Here is an 18059-nt window from a genome sequence, read left to right on the forward strand (position 1 = left end):
AAAACTGCAGCTTATGGGATCTTCTAAGCAGCTGCCTAGTACTCTGAAAATTAAAATGGTGGAGGCACACAAAACAAGGTAAGGCTATACGAAGATAATAAAGCTTTTTAAAGTTGCCTTTTCCTCATTTCAACATGTAATTAAGAAATGGTAATTAACAGAAACAGTGGAGGTCAAGATAAGGTCTGGAAGACTAAGGGTACTAAGGGTTACACTAAAAAACTTACCAACGATCACGACCAGCGATATGACCTGGCCGTGATCGTTGGTACGTCGTTGTGTGGTCGCTGGGGAGCAGTCACACAGACAGCTCTCTCCAGCGACCAACGATCAGGGGAACGACTTCGGCATCATTGAAACTGTCTTCAACGATGCTGAAGTCCCCCTGCAGCACCCAGGTAATCCAGGGTAAACATCGGGTTAGTAACCCGATATTTACCCTGGTTACCATTGTAAAAGTTAAAAAAAAAACCACTACATACTCACCTTCTTATGTCTGTCACGTCCCCCGGCATCCACAGGGTTACGCGCTGCTGCCGAGAATTTCCTGCACTGAATGTATCAGCGCCGGCAATAAAGCAGAGCACAGCAGTGACATCACCGCTGTGCTCTGCTTTCCGGCCGCGCTGACACAGTCAGTGCAGGAAGTTCTCGGCAGCAGCACGTAACCCTGTGGACGCCGGGGGACGTGACAGACATCAGAAGGTGAGTACGTAGTGTTTTTTTTTTTACTTTTACAATGGTAACCAGGGTAAATATCGGGTTACTAAGCACGGCCCTGCGCTTAGTAACCCGATATTTACCCTGGTTACAAGGGAACACATCGCTGGATCGGTGTCACACACGACGATCCAGCGATGACAGCGGGTGATCTGATGAGGAAAGAAAGTTTCAAACGATCTGCTACGACCTACGATTCTCAGCGGGGTCCCTGATCACAGTAGCGTGTCAGACACAGCGAGATCGTAAGTATATCGCTGGAACGTCACAGATCGTGCCGTCGTAGCGACCAAAGTGCCACTGTGAGATGGTACCTTAAGCTAAATTTCAGTGATAGCTGCTCGTAGGATTGCTAGAGAGGCAAATCAGAACCCCAGCTTGACTGCAAAAGACCTTCAGAAAGATTTTGCAGACTGTGCAGTTGTGGTACACTGTTCTACTGTTCAGAGACAACTGCACAAATATGGCCTTCATGAAAGAATCATCAGAAGAAAACGTCTCCTGTGTCCACACCATTAAATTCAGCATCAAAAGTATGCAAAAGAACATCTAAAAAAGCTTGATGCATTTTGGTATGTGTGGAGAAAAAAGGGAACCGAATTTCAGGAAAAGAACATCTCGCCAACCATTAAGCTTTGGGGTTTTGTTGCAGTTAATGGCACAGGGAACATTTCACGGGTAGAGGGAAGAACGGATTCAATTAAATTTTAACAAATTCTTGATGCAAACAGAACACCATCTGTAAAAAAGCTGAAGTTGAAAAAAGGATGGCTACTTCAAATGGATAATGATCCTAAACACATGTCAAAATCCACAATAGACTACCTCAAAAGGCGTAAGCTGAAGGTTTTACAATGGCCCTCACAGTCCCCTGATCTGAACATTATTGAAATCTGTAGCTACACCTCAAAATAGCAGTGCATGCAAGACAACCCAGGAATCTCACAGAACTGGAAGAATTTTCCAAGGAAAAATGGATTAACTATGCAGGGTGCCTAAATTTTGTATTGGACCGTTTTCCTTTTTGTAATTTTTAAAATGTAAAAAATAACAATATTTTTTGCCTAAAATACAAAGGAATGTGTCTTCTTTATCTTTAGGCCTTTTAGAGATCATTTCATCTTCAACTTGCTTAACTGTTCACAATAACAGTAATTTTGACCAGGGGTGCCCAAACGTTTAAATGCAACTGTATGTACATACGCTTTAGTTTCTAATTGGTTGATATCATGACTAGTCCAGATATACACTAGACACAGACACATTTGCTGGGATACTTGTCAGATCAGGAATACACCTAAGAGAGGTTCTTAATATCTGAGCTCCTAATACTTAGAAACTGAGGTTCTAAGAAATGACATTGTTTTAGCTGCAATGTGGCTGAGCTCATAGCCTGCTGCTTTACTGTTAAAGGGGTTTTGAGTTTTGTTAAAAATGCAGTCAGATAAGTTTATTCTCAAGCATCATGGCACTTACTAATGTAGATTAATTTTCCATCTTTCAATCCCTCCATGCTATTGACATCTGAGGCTGCAGCACTGGCAATAGTCTCGGAGTGCATCATTTTATAGCCAAAGATGGGAAGACCTGCAAGATCCGATCACATGCCATGTGACTAACATGTCTGTGCTTACAGCCTGCTCTCGTCACTATACAGGACACATGTACTGATTTCACTGTACAGTCCATTACATATTGCTTCATGCTGTGTCCCATCCAGAGCCTTTACACACTGTCGGGAATATGTAACATGTCTGGAAGGGGCAGAGCATGGTGAAATGTATTGGATTTACAGTGACATGGCATGACATTATTGCTGAGATGTGATACCCATGTGACATCCCTCCATGACAGCTAATCACAAGAAGAGCAGCAGATGCCGTCAGTTAGGGGGCAGTTCAAAGGACTCCCATAAAGGGCCACAGATTATTAATGTGGCCCCTGGACCGGCTCTACTAATCAATTTGTATTTATTTTTATTGGGAGCTCTATTATTCCTTATGGATTAGGCTTCATTAGTGGTGGCTACTAGGAAATCAACATATCATGTAACTGTATACAGTAGATATATGAGGAAAGGAAAGAGGATTTAGAGCTTGGTATTAGAAGAAATGTGTCTACTTAAATGCAATGCAAACCTTAGGTAACATCCTTGTCCTAAAAATCGCAAACAACTGAGACATCGCTCGCAGGACTATAACCCTAAGGAGTAAATTTCTGTCTCATCTGGAGTAAGAAGGATGTGCTAGGTCACTGGACATAACCATTACATCTAGGGACCAGGTAGCCTTTCCAAGAATCAGACACAGTCTCTCGGTTCAAGGAACATCCACACTGGAGATCGCTGCTTTAGGCCAAACTCCAAACAGTACTTGATTGGGGTGAATAGCAATGTTAAGATATGAAAAAAAGAAGAAAAATTATTAATTTTTCATCATCTTAAATCCCCTCCATTAACCACTGCTTCATTTCAAAAGATCAAGAATATGACACGTTAGACAAATTCTTGGACAATAATTATAATGAAAGAGGTGGGAGTATTTAGTTGTCTCCAAAATGGATAACGCCACGTGTGAAAACTTCCCATTAAAAATTCTCTATCTGGACACGGCCAGAGAAGCTGTTCTTGGTGAAGCCTTTAACTTCAGTCTATGGTAACGTGGCACAATAACACTAAAGAAACACTGGTATAGCTCTTATGTCACCTCTCCATAAAGGACAGAAGAATAATCCATCCGATAAGGTGAAATAAAGAAAGCATCATGCCGTTGATGCAATGCCTTCATCTTAATTAGGTTAATTAGTCCTCTGGTGTCATTCTCCTAAATATCTTGGGCCACTTGCCAAACAAACAACATAAATCTAAGTATTTTAGTGTGTTGTGGCAAACGTGTATCCACCCTGCTGACCATACCCCACTAGTGAAGACATCCGCATGTCTTTTCATTCTAGCATACTCAAGAGTTGTGCTCAACATTCATGTAGTAAATCAGAATTCTCCTTCATTGCTTTTTATCAATGCAAATCATTCCTGAATATAATCTCGAAAAGAATTGAAACTTAAACTTCGACCATTCGCATTTAGAGCAGAATTGGCATAAATTTTGGGAATCTTTTCCATCAATTTGGATACATTTCTTTTTTTGAAAGTCCCAGGAGAAAGGCTTCCTTGTCTAAGTAGTTCATAGTAAAGTGTGTTGAAGACCAGAGCTGTTTCTTCATAACTGTCCCTGGTGGAAATTTCATAGTATGGATGCTTCAAGGCCTTTGAGAGTTTTTCCCCATCTTCAGTGGACACCATGCGATCATACTGGAGATCTTTCTTGTTCCCCACAATAACTATAGGGGGTTGCTCTGTTGCTCCTTTCTTATTTGCAGAGTGAATGTGATTAATTAAGAAGCATAATCTCATGACTTCATCGAAGCTGCAGCGATCTGTTACGGAGTACACCACTGCAAAACTATCGCCCCATTTAATTTTCTCTTCAATCTGAAGGGAGTCCTCCTCCTTTAAAAAAAAAAAAAAGTAATGCATTAAAACAAGGAAAAGATGTAATTTCCTATATTATTTGTAATGAAAGCTAATTAATACCTTCCAACATCAAGATATCAGTGGGGGCTGTCCACTGAAATGGACCTTAGAGGTGAAGTCTTGGCAAGTGTGCCAAATAGATGGTTGTGTGGCTAAAATATAGAGAGGCTTGAAATAAAATTACAAAATGTATAGCGCTCATAGTCATAATATAGCAACAAATTTATTTTATTCTCTTTTGTAAAAAATAAAACATAGCAAAAACAATATAAATTTGGTATTACCATTATCATACTGACCCACGCAATAAAGTTAAAAGGTAATTCCCAAAAAAATCAAATTGTTCCTATATATGCGAAAGCGGTTGCATTGCTGATCACTGGGGGCCCGACATCTTGGACCACCAAGGCTCCCAAGATTGTGGTTATTGAACCAACCCCCATAAAAGGGTACTGCAGTCCCATCATGAATATAGCGGAGATGTGTATGTGAGGCCCAGGACCGCTACAAAATATCTTGGTGCCTTAGACAGCTGAAGCCAAAGGCGCCTCCCCCCAAGCAAAGGAATGGGTCGCAGACTAAGGTGACAGGACCCCCAACGCAGCGCCTCCACCCTCTGATCGGTAAGATAACAAGCACTGATGACCACTTCCACTGAAATTGTTACCTTTATCACCAAAAGATACTAGGAAAAATAAAACATTTGGTGTACTTTAGGGGTGAGGCTTAATAGGGAGATAAAAGTTATACTGTATATAGAATCATTCATTGTTTGTGGATCATTTAAACAATACAATAGACAAATAGAGATATTCACCCTAACATTTAATATTTTAAATGTCAGGTCCAGACTTAGGAAGGCAAAAGGTAGCGCCCTAGGCAAGTGCCTACCCTGCCTACCCCTCCTCCCAGCCCTGGGTAAGAACTTTGCTTTACTTCCTGCCATAAATCTTTCATGTATAATGTGGATTAGTATTGATTCTGCCTTTCAGAGTGTTATATATTGTGAACGTGTTCTGTGCTTACATTTTGTCACATCTTTCAGCTGTCGTGCACCAGCGTCAGAAAAGTGATCTAGTAATGGACTTACCTACATTTCAGTCATTTACACTACTTTTATGGTGTAGATAATGATGAATTACATTACTTTCCCTGAGGAAGCCACATTCACTGTGGCGATACACGTGGGCTTTTTCCCACATTATTCACCTCTTCAGCACTTATGGCTCTATTCAGGTCCTGAGAACGTTTGCAACTTTTGGCCCAGGTCACCTCTTGTTCCTCTGACTTCAGAGAAAACTGGGTAATCTTTCAATCTCCATGGCTTTATTTTGTGCCTTGATAAGCTATTAGACTTGTAATTCGGCATATGCATCTACATGGCATTTATCTATACTTTCAAAAAACTGACCGTCACATCCAAACATAGACCAAGTGTGAACAGGTGCTGAACCTAGAGTCACCAACTCATATACAGTCAAGTAAATAAGGCAGCACACTGCAGCGCTGAAACATGCAAACATGAAACATGAAAACTAAACTGCATTACTGCACTAGAAATATGAAAAATGAGAGCGTTTAGCGCATAAAATGGCCAATTTTATGTGTACCTGGTAGCCACTTTAGGGCATTTCTCGTATACCAGGTCCTATGCTTTCCTTTCCTCGCTGAGAATAAACGTCTCCATCTGAATGGGTACCTGTGAAACCTCTTCTTAGACTAGCATTCTCTCTCTCTGTGGAGGGGTAATGGACCTGTTGCGATTAAAACACCTGTGGCTAAGAGGCGGAGTGCTCGGTCAGAAGGCTAAAGAATACATTTCAAAAAACTGACCGTCACATCCAAACATAGACCAAGTGTGAACAGGTGCTGAACCTAGAGTCACCAACTCATATACAGTCAAGTAAATAAGGCAGCACACTGCAGCGCTGAAACATGCAAACATGAAACATGAAAACTGAACTGCATTACTGCACTAGAAATATGAAAAATGAGAGCTTTTAGAGCATAAAAACAGGGAGAGAGAATGTTAGTCTAAGAAGAGGTTTCACAGGTACCCATTCAGATGGAGACGTTTCATGGAGATGTTTCATGTTTCATGTTTGCATGTTTCAGCGCTGCAGTGTGCTGCCTTATTTACTTGACATTCATCTACACGTTAGGTCCTTTCAATCTTATGGTGGCTAACTGGTCCATTTCTATGGTACTGTGAATGAATTTGATTCAAGATGCATTCATCTATCTATTTTGTGTAATTTAACTACTATGTGGTGACTATTGCAACTACTTGTTGGTTTTTTGAGCCATACTGAAAACATATATGTATCTTTTCATGTGTTGAGAATTATTGTGTGGGCAGCCTTGGCCTTTATATTAAGGCATGGCTAGGCAAAACGTTCTTTGCAGATTTTAAATGTTTTTATCTGTTACTGTGTCCTGTTCAGAGTTGTGTTTTTTCAAATAAAGTACGTATTACTTAAATTATATATTTGGGTGTTCCCATTCTTGGGGGTGTAGTCTTTTTTCTTTTGTTGTTCCAGTGCTTATTACATGCTCATGGAGAACCCCTGTTGTACTGTTTAGTGGTGCCCTCCAAAGCCCTTACAATTCTCAATAATGATGAATTTGTCGCCCAAGCTGTGGCACAATCCCCTGCATCCTTTACCCACTTTTCAAAACGTTGGTGGAACGGAAACGTAAAAATATGAAAAGTTGCAAAATTTCACGACATTTCAAAAAGTTTTATGCCCAACTTGTTAGGCAAACTTTTTGATGAATGTTCATGTTCCCATGAAGCAATGGAGTTTCTAAAGTTAGAAAGGGTGTTACGTAGCCAGATCTGATGGAAAAGCCCATGCCAGCCTCTGCAGGGAGAAACAATACCAGATCTGATGGAAAGGCCCATGGCAGCCTCTGCAGGGAGAAACAATAACAGATCTGATGGAAAGGCCCATGGCAGGCTCTGCAGGGAGAAACAATACCAGATCTGATGGAAAGGCCCATGGCAGCCTCTGCAGGGAGAAACAATAACAGATCTGATGGAAAGGCCCATGGCAGCCTCTGCAGGGAGAAACAATACCAGATCTGATGGAAAGGCCCATGGCAGCCTCTGCAGGGAGAAACAATACCAGATCTGATGGAAAGGCCCATGGCAGCCTCTGCAGGGAGAAACAATAACATATCTGATGGAAAGGCCCATGGCAGGCTCTGCAGGGAGAAACAATAACAGATCTGATGGAAAGGCCCATGGCCGCCTCTGCAGGGAGAAACAATAACAGATCTGATGGAAAGGCCCATGGCAGGCTCTGCAGGGAGAAACAATAACAGATCTGATGGAAAGGCCCATGGCAGCCTCTGCAGGGAGAAACAATACCAGACCTGCCGACATCAGAAAACAGAAAGATGCAGAGTTATTTGAAGAACTTACAGAGGGCAGAAAATCCTTTAAAAGATTTTTTTTAGAACAGCGATGATTATTTAATTACATATGTAGCATGGCTAAAGGGTGTGTAGTCGACGGGAGGTATGTGCCACATAAGTGCCTTGTTGCTGTAATGTAGCCCGGAGTATTTCTTTGTTGTATATAACCATGTATATATGTGTGTTCCAGGACCTGTGGTGATGTCAGACCACATGGCTAATCATGTGATGGGTTACTGGGTGTGGTTAGCTCTATATAAGACAGGCAAATGCTTAACACAGGGGATATGTGTGGAGGTGAAACCCTCCTGAGTGTGTTAAGGCTACAGGACTGAGCCTGGTGGACTGGACACTTTGTTTTGCTTTTCCTGAACTTAAGGCTATTTGTTTGCTGTTATTTTTCCATGTGGTTTATGACGTAATAAACCCTGTGAACTTTAAAGGAACGTGCCTCCTGAGTGTCAGCCGTCGCACCTGAGTGAGTGAAATCCCTACAATTGGTGGTAGACGTGCGGGCAGCGTTCCCAGCGGAGACGAAAAGTCTGTTATTGTATGTCCTGGGTCAAGTCTGTTGTAAGTCAGCCGGGGAAAATAGAGGAACTGCTGAAACACTTGGTCCAGTTGCAGTCACAGCAGCAAGAGACCAACAGGCAGTCGCAGTCACAGCAGCAAGAGGCTAACAGGCTGTTTATGCAGCAGTTGCAACAGAACCAGCAAGAGACCAACAAGCTGTTGACTCAGCAAATACAACAGAGTCAGCAGGAGCAACAGCAGAGCCAGCAGGAGCAACGGCAGCAGATGCAGCTTCTGGCAACCGCCATCCAGGGCAAGACGAGTGCCCCAACCCCAGGTCTGGCTGATGACACCCACGTCCGGAAGACGGTAAGACGCGCATTGCAGAAAATGACCCCCGGGGATGATGTTGAGGCCTTCCTGACGGTGTTTGAGAGGGTCGCTGAGAGGGAAAAACTCCCGCCAGAGCAGTGGGCAGAGGTACTGGCACCATACCTGACGGGAGAACCCCAGAAGGCATACTATGATTTGAATTGCAGGATGCCAAAGAGTATCACAAGTTGAAAGTCGAGATTCTCGCACGTTTGGGGGTGACACTGACTGTCAGGGCACAGCGAGTTCACAGCTGGGCCTACCACCGGGACAAACCACCTCGCTCTCAAATGTTTGATCTGTTGCACCTGGTCCAGAAATGGCTGCAGCCAGAGTCATGTACACCTGCACAGATGGTGGAACGAGTGATGATGGATCGGTTTGTGCATTCCCTCCCGAGGTCCATACAGACTTGGGTTGCCCAGGGTGATCCCCAGAATGCCGACGAACTGATCGGACTGGTCGAGAGATACCAAGGGATGGAAGGCTCCTTTGGGAGGCAGCCCGTGCCGTACTGGGGGTCCCAGAAAGCTGCTGAGTCCCAAAAAGGGGTGGCGCGTCCAAGGTCACAAAGGGCGGGGGAGGTGGTGCCCAAGGTCCCTACGGGTGATATTATTTGCTGGAGGAGCCACGGGCCAGGACATATAGCTGCCCGTTGTTCCCAGACCACTGAGCAGATGGACTGCAGCATGGGACGCCGTTGTTCATACTATGCGTATCCAGCCTGCAGTGTGAACTCTCCGCCCAACGAGGGACCTCAAGCGTGTCCCGTAAAGGTGAACGGTCGAGCAGTAACGGCACTGTTAGACTCGGGGAGCCTAGTGACTCTGGTGAGGGCCACTTTTCCTCTCCACCTGCTCCCGGGAAGGAAGGTCGGAGTGCGGTGCATACATGGTGATGCAAAGGACTACCCTTTGGCCAGGGTGGACATTGAAACGGCATGTGGCACTGAGTCCCACATAGTCGGCGTCGTGCAGGACTTGTTGCACCCTATAATTATTGGCCGGGATTTCTGTTTGTTTTGGGATTTGTGGGGAAAAGGTTCTGAGCTCCCTAGCAAGAGTAGGGAACCAATGAACCCTGGAAGAGTGTCGCCACACCCGGAGTCAGACAGGTTTCCTTTTTGTGTTCTGGTTGGGGATGAGGAGGAAGTGTCCCCTGCATCTGACATTCTGGAGTTAGAGGTAACCGGTGAAAATTTTGGGACTGCCCAACATAGGGACCCCACTCTGAGGGAAGCCTTTAATAATATCACAGTTATTGACGGGGTGGTACAGGAGCCAGGGGCAGACACAAGATTTCCCCATTTTCTGATGAGTGGGGAGTTGTTGTACCGGGTCACGAAAATAAGGGAGGAGTTGGTAGAGCAGTTGCTAGTGCCGGGTCCATATAGACGGAAGGTGTTGGATATGGCCCATTCACACATCTTGGGTGGACACCTAGGGGTGGAAAAAACGCAGGAACGGGTTGTGCAGAGGTTCTATTGGCCTGGGTGTCACCGGAAAATAGTGAACTACTGCAGGTCCTGCCCTACATGTCAGCTAACTGCTCCCACTCCTCATTTCCGGAACCCCCTTGTGCCCCTGCCCATTATTGAGGTGCCGTTCGAGAGAATTGCCATGGACTTGGTCGGTCCCTTAGTTAAATCAGCCCGGGGCCATCAGTATATATTAGTCATCCTGGACTAAGCCACACGCTATCCTGAGGCAATTCCTCTGAGAAATTCTTCCTCGAAGAGTATAGCCCGCGAGTTGGTCCATGTCTTTTCCCGGACAGGTCTGCCAAAGGAGATCCTGACTGACCAGGGGACACCTTTCATGAGCAAAGTGATGAGGGAGTTGTGCAAAGCCCTGAAAATCTCCCAGTTGAGGACCTCGGTGTACCATCCCCAGTCAGATGGCCTTGTTGAGAGATTTAACAAGACACTGAAGAGCATGCTGAAAAAAGCTATAGAGAAAGATGGTAGAGACTGGGATTGTCTCTTACCCTACCTGATGTTTTCCATTCGTGAAGTTCCACAGGCCTCCACAGGATTCTCACCGTTTGAGCTTCTATATGGCCGACATCCGCAAGGACTCCTGGATGTAGCCAAGGAAACCAGGGAAGCCGAAGCCACGCCCCACAGAAGCGTCATTGAGCATGTGGCCTGATGCAGCAGAGGATTGCAAAGGTGATGCCTATTGTGAAAGAACACCTCCTCCAGGCACAAGAAGCTCAGGCCAGAGTCTACAACCGGTCTGCAAGACTGAGGCAGTTCAATCCGGGAGAACGAGTTCTTGTGTTAGTTCCGACGGTGGAGAGCAAGTTCTTGGCCAAATGGCAAGGGCCATATGAGGTTGTCGAGAAACTTGTTGAAGTAAATTATAAAATTCACCAACCAGGAAGACGGAAACCATTCCAAGTATACCATGTCAACCTCATCAAGCCGTGGCAAGATAGAGAGCCGACAGTAACTCCATCGCTGTTAAGCAACCCAGAAGGTGAGGTTGGAGCGGTTACTATAGCGGAGACGCTATCGAAGTCCCAGAAACAGCAGTGCCGGGAGTTACTCCAGAAAAACAGGGACCTGTTTTCAGAGTTGCCAGGACACACGAAGGTCATAGAGCACGAGGTCCTAACAGAGCCACATGTGCGGGTGAACGTGAAGCCCTATCGTATTCCTGAGGCTCGTCGAGAAGTTATCTCCAAGGAAGTGGAGCGTATGTTGAAGCTTGGAGTCATTGAGGAATCCAAGAGCGGTTGGTCGAGCCCAATTGTCCTGGTCCCAAAACCTGATGGAGAGTGGAGGTTTTGCAACGACTATCGGAAGTTGAATGAGGTCTCCAAGTTTGACGCTTATCCCATGCCCAGCGTTGATGAGCTCATCGAAAGGCTTGGGCACGCCAGATATATATCCACCTTGGATTTGACAAAGGGGTATTGGCAGATCCCCATGGCATGGGAAGCCAAGGAGAAGACAGCCTTTTCGACACCTGATGGATGCTTCCAGTATGTCCGGATGCCGTTTGGCCTACAGGGAGCTCCGGCGACCTTCCAGAGGGCTATGGATAGAGTCCTTGCACCCCATAAGGCCTACGCTGCTGCGTACCTAGATGATATCGTCATCTTTAGCCCAGACTGGGAGAGTCATCGGGAGAACGTCCAAGCGGTGTTTGATGCTCTAAGAGAGGCGGGGTTTACAATAAACCCGAAGAAGTGTGCCTTGGGTAAGGAAGAAGCTAAATACCTAGGCTATATAGTGGGTCGTGGAGAAATAAAGCCCCAAATCAGGAAAGTGGAGGCAATCCAAATATGGCCGAAACCACTCTCCAAAAAGCAAGTTAAAGCCTTTCTGGGAATCGTGGGATATTACGCGTTATTGCGCCTCTGACTGATCTGCTAAAGGGGACAAAATCAGTGATGGTTAAATGGTCCGAAGAGACAGAGTCAGCCTTCCAAGAGTTGAAAGGGGCTCTATGTAAGCAGCCCGTTCTGATGGCCCCAGACTTTAATAAAGAATTTATTCTTCAGACAGATGCCTCAGATGTTGGGGTAGGAGCAGTTTTTTTCCCAAGAGCTACATGGGGAGGAGCATCCTGTCCTCTATCTGAGTAGAAAGCTGTCCTCATCTGAGAAGAACTACTCAGTCGTGGAAAAAGAGTGTTTGGCCATAAAGTGGGCGGTGGACACGTTACGGTACTATCTGCTGGGTCGTAAATTCAGATTGATACCTGACCATGCCCCACTAAGATGGATGAGGGAAACAAAGGGTAGAAATGCTAGGGTCACCCGTTGGTTCTTAGCCCTGCAGGACTTCAGTTTCCATGTGGAACATAGGGCCGGAAAGCTGCACGGTAATGCGGATGCCCTATCAAGAATCCCTTGTTTAGTGGGGAAAAGTGCCAAGCCCCACGGCTTTAGGCAGAGGGGGGTGGTATGTAGCATGGCTAAAGGGTGTGTAGTCGACGGGAGGTATGTGCCACATAAGTGCCTTGTTGCTGTAATGTAGCCCGGAGTATTTCTTTGTTGTATATAACCATGTATATATGTGTGTTCCAGGACCTATGGTGATGTCAGACCACATGGCTAATCATGTGATGGGTTACTGGGTGTGGTTAGCTCTATATAAGACAGGCAAGTGCTTAACACAGGGGATATGTGTGGAGGTGAAACCCTCCTGAGTGTGTTAAGGCTACAGGACTGAGCCTGGTGGACTGGACACTTTGTTTTGCTTTTCCTGAACTTAAGGCTATTTGTTTGCTGTTATTTTTCCATGTGGTTTATGACGTAATAAACCCTGTGAACTTTAAAGGAACGTGCCTCCTGAGTGTCAGCCGTCGCACCTGAGTGAGTGAAATCCCTACAATATTAGATTCCAATAAGATTATTGCAGAAGGTGCTGATAATAGTGTAAGTTGCTATGTCCATTCCTCTTTACTAACTGTGACTTAACAGCTTCCTTTACAATCGTAGTGAGAGGATGGGAGTTGTTGTTACCAGCAATCACCAGATGACCTAATGTAATTATGGAAGGGGATGAATAATTCATATAGAATGCTGCATACAGTAAAATATTTAAAGGGAATGTGTCACCAGACAAAACGCTGTTAACCTGCAAATATGCGGTCAATCTGCAGGTTAATAGCATTACTAACCTGGCCGGTGCCTTATCGCAGCTGAATGCACAGGGGAGAAAATGAACTGTATTCCCCCCTTCAGCACTCAGTGTCAGTCATGGGGGCGGTGCCAGCGCTGGATCAGTCACTGCTCTGAGTATACAGAGCAACCGCTGTAACCACATCCCGGCCCTGATTGACAGCTGGCCACAATGTAGAGCCAGTGTCAGTCAGGGCCAGGGGTGCAGTTACAGCGGCCGCTCTGTATACTCAGAGCAGTGACTGAACCAGCGCTGGAGCCGCCCCGTGACTTAATCTGAATGCTGGCGGAGAGAATAAAGATCATTTTCTCCCTGCTGCATTTGGCTACATGCAGGCGCCAGACTAACCCCATATCTGCAGGTTAACAACATTATTTCTGGTCACAGGTTTCCTTTAAGTTCCAAAAAGATGAGCAAATTTATTCAAGTGGAATTAAATACCACTCAAATTTTACAAAAATCCACATTTGCCAAAATGCGGATTACTTCGTAATTCGCTTCTCCACAGATTCAGCCAGCCACCAATTTACCAAATTGAAAAGAACCATCAAAACGTTACCAAAAATACTTACAGCATACTCACCTTACTGCTCATCAAGTGCTGTCATATTCCAGAAATGCAACCTCCCTGGAGTGCCCAGGTGCTCGGAGAAATGGCCGAGGTAAAGGAGGCTGAAACCTGACCACCACTGAACTCCATCTCTGAGGAGTCCAGAGCAGAGGCCAGCGAGGAGAGGTGAGTTTTTAATTTTTTTTATATATGTTTGGAGCAATATATGGGGACCATTATATGGGGGGCCTTTATATATGGAGCATTATATGGTGCCAATCATACACTGGAGCATCATATATGGGGCCTATCATATAATGAAACATCATATGGAGACTGTTATATATGGAGCCCATTATATATGGAGTATTATATGGGTCCAATTATATATGGAGCATTTAATGGGGTCCATTATGTTTTGAGCAATATATGGGGCCGATCATATACTGTATGGAACATTATAAGGGGCCCATTAAGTATGGATCATTATATGAGGACCATTATACAGTACGGAGCAATATATGGGGCTCATTGTACTGAATGGAGCAATATACAGAGAATATTACATAGTGTATGGAGAAATATATGGGGCTCATTATTCTGAGAGGAGCAATATTTGGGACTCATTAAACTGTATGGAGCAATATATGTGACTCATTATACTGTATGAAGCATTATATGGGGTCAATTATTCTGTATGGAGCAATATATGGAGGTCATTATTCTGTATGGAGCACTATGTGGTGCCTATAACACTGTATGGAGCAATACATGGGGCTCATTATTCTGTATGGAGCAATATATGGGGCTCATTATACTGCATGGAATATATAGGGCTCATTATTATATGGGGTACATTATTCTGTATGGAGCAATATATGGGGCTCATTGTTCTGTATGCAGCACTATGTGGTGCCCAAAATACTGTATGGAGCATTATATGGAGCCCATTATACTGCATGGAGCAATATATGGAGAATATTATATAGTGTATGGAGAGAAAAGAGGGAGACACAAAAGTGCAAATAGGGTCTTATCAAACGTTACACAAAGTTGCCCACCAAGAGAACTACTCACCTGGTGAGATTGAAGGAAGGACATATATTAATGGCGGCTGCTGCAGATCCACAGGTCAGTGCAGGACCTGATTGAAATGCACACTTAGGTAGGAGAAAAAAGGATCATCCCCGCGCTGCCGCAAGAAGAATTCCAAAAATTGTAGAGGTTTCAACGTGGTTTATTCTACGCGTTTCAGGGTTCAGGTGACCCCTTCATCAGGACATACCACAAATATTGTACAGGGTTTAAAGGGAAGGTGCCATCAAAAAATTTTTTTTTACAGAAATTGTAAAAATGTAGAGAATTAATGTTTACATTTTCTTAAAAAATATTATCATTTGTTTATAATTTAGTAAAATATGAAAAATAATTTGAAAAGTTTTGGAATTTCCACTTTTAAACACTAGGGGGAGCAGCTGCTGAAATTTCAGAAAAACCTCGTGTACAACTAGCTCACATTACTGCACTGCAGTAATTATGGGCGGAGTCTGCTGACGTGTGTGATGTCACTCCTCTCCTTCCCTTCTGGGTGTCTGCTAAGGGATAAGAGAGGATGATATTCAGGAACCCAGTGAGCAGCCATTTTGTTGGTGACTGCAGAGTAAGGCTGCCGTCACACTAGCAGTATTTGGTCAGTATTTTACCTCAGTATTTGTAAGCCAAAACCAGGAGTCGAACAATTAGAGGAGAAGTATATAACAGAAACATATGCACCACTTCTGTATTTATCACCCACTCATGGTTTTGGCTTACAAATACTGAGGTAAAATACTGACCAAATACTGCTAGTGTGACGGCAGCCTTAGGCTACTTGCACACTAGCGTTGTTGGCTGTACGTCGCAATTCGTCGTTTAGGAGAAAAAACACATCCTGCAAAGTTGTCTGCAGGATGCGTTTTTTCCCCATAGACTTACATTTCCGACGCGTTGTGACGTATTGCCACACGTCGCAACCATTGTGCGATGGTTGCGTCCTGTTTTGGCGGACCGCCGCCACAAATAAAACATTACATGTAACTTTTTTTGTGCGTCGAGTCCGCCATTTTCGATCGTGCATGCGCAGCCGAAACTCCGCCCCCTCCTCCCCGGACCTTACAATGGGGCAGCGGAAGCGTCGTAAGACTACATCCGCTACCACGTCGGGCATTTATTTCACAGCATGCGTCGGTATGTCGGCCCGACGCACTGCGATGGGCCCGTACCGATGATAGTGTGAAAGCAGCCTTACACTGACAAGTAGACAGTCACCGAGGATGGCAGGCAGCAAGGATTCTGGGAGATATGTGGTGGAGGGAGCAGGGTGACAGCAGCACAGAGTATTTCAGGAGAGCAGTGTGCTGGTCTATGGGAAGGCACCATGTTCAGTGTGCGGAGCAGCCAGGGATTGTACATAGAGCACTGTCTTTTATACACGTGGATGGACCGTCTGCTCCACAGAAATCCAGGAAACATTTCTGTGGATTGATGGCCTGTTCTGATCCAGACTTTGCATGCAGACCCCATTCCCCTCCTTAGATCCTGTCTTCTCCATCCTGTCCTGGCGATGTGTGAAAGTGAGGCGACAGGCGAAGTACGGGGTGACGCTGGGAAGGAAATGTAGCCATATAGTAACGATAAAAATGAGACCCCTCTCTTCAGCTGCCTCACCAGCCTTCCCCTGACTGCACCTAACTGAAGGTCATGCTGCCCCTCTATTACCCCAGACCCGTGTGCAGGTGCTCAGCCAGAACCACCATAGAATGGGTCTGCTTTCTGAAGATAATACTGCCATAGTGTTCTCACATAATACCGCCATATAGATCACACACAATACCATCAAATAGATCACACAATACTGTCATACAGTTCTCACATACCACCATATAGATCACACATAATACCGCCATATAGATCACACACAATACCATCAAATAGATCACACAATACTGTCATACAGTTCTCACATACCACCATATAGATCACACATAATACCGCCATATAGATCACACACAATACCATCAAATAGATCACACAATACTGTCATACAGTTCTCACATACCACCATATAGATCACACAATACCGCCAGTGTTCTCACTTACCGCCATATAGATCACACATAATACTGCCAGTGTTCTCACATAATACCACCATATAGATCACACAATACTGCCAGTGTTCACATAATACCGCCATATAGATCACACACAATACCACCGTATAATTCTCACAATACTGATCAAGCATAATCACCACCATACAGATCACATAATACCATCATATAGATCTCACATAATGCCATAATACAGCATGACCCCTGCAGCTCCTGTTATCGCACGCATTGAGTTGTGTGTGCAATGGGGAAAGATATGCAGGGGGGAGAGGAGTGCATAGGAGAGGATTAGATACACGGTTCACCAGACAGTATCACACAGGATAGGATTAGATACACGGCTCAGCATTCAGTATCACACAGTATAGGATTAGATACACGGCTCAGCACAGTATCACACAGGATAGGATTAGATACACGGCTCAGCATTCAGTATCACACAGTATAGGATTAGATACACGGCTCAGCACAGTATCACACAGGATAGGATTAGATACACGGCTCAGCATTCAGTATCACACAGTATACGATTAGATACACGGCTCAGCATTCAGTATCACACAGTATAGGATTAGATACACGGCTCAGCACAGTATCACACAGGATAGGATTAGATACACGGCTCAGCACAGTATCACACAGGATAGGATTAGATACACGGCTCAGCACAGTATCACACAGGATAGGATTAGATACACGGCTCAGCACAGTATCACACAGGATAGGATTAGATACATGGCTCAGCAGACAGTATCACACAATACAGGATTAGATACACGGCTCAGCATTCAGTACAGTATAGGATTTGATGCATGGCTCAGCATAGTATCACACAGGAGAGGATTAGGTACAGGGCACAGCAGACAGTATCATACAGGAGAGGATTAGATACATGGCTCAGCACAGTGTAGTGATAGATACACGGTCTGATGTCCTTGATCAGTGGCTGCAGTGAGTCAGGGTCGGAGCAGCACAGAGCCTCCCCCGTTACCTCTCTGCAGCTCCTGATAGAGGACATCAGACCCCAGCACTTCACCCTCTCTAGCGATTCTAGAGATTAGAGCCAGGGCACCAGGCAGCAGAGGACAGGGAACGGCCGACTGCTGACAGTGTGAGAGGAGAGGCAGCTGGAGCTGCCCCTCCAACAGCACAGCTCTCAGTCACAGT

The 18059-nt window shown here is 44.9% G+C and overlaps 1 protein-coding gene across 1 annotated transcript in view; it reads right to left on the reverse strand.

Annotated features, from left to right (window-relative positions):
• Positions 1–795: 795 nt before the first annotated feature.
• Positions 796–18059, reverse strand: part of LOC143806939 (ras-related and estrogen-regulated growth inhibitor-like) — a 265866-nt gene continuing 248602 nt past the window's right edge. The window contains exon 4 of the mRNA XM_077288011.1: positions 796–4228. Coding sequence (XP_077144126.1) covers positions 3746–4228 — 483 coding nt within the window. The 3' untranslated portion in view covers positions 796–3745. The remainder of the gene's footprint in view (positions 4229–18059) is intronic.

The sequence above is a fragment of the Ranitomeya variabilis genome, chromosome 2 (genome assembly GCF_051348905.1).
Source record: "Ranitomeya variabilis isolate aRanVar5 chromosome 2, aRanVar5.hap1, whole genome shotgun sequence".
In the NCBI taxonomy this organism is placed as follows: domain Eukaryota; kingdom Metazoa; phylum Chordata; class Amphibia; order Anura; family Dendrobatidae; genus Ranitomeya; species Ranitomeya variabilis.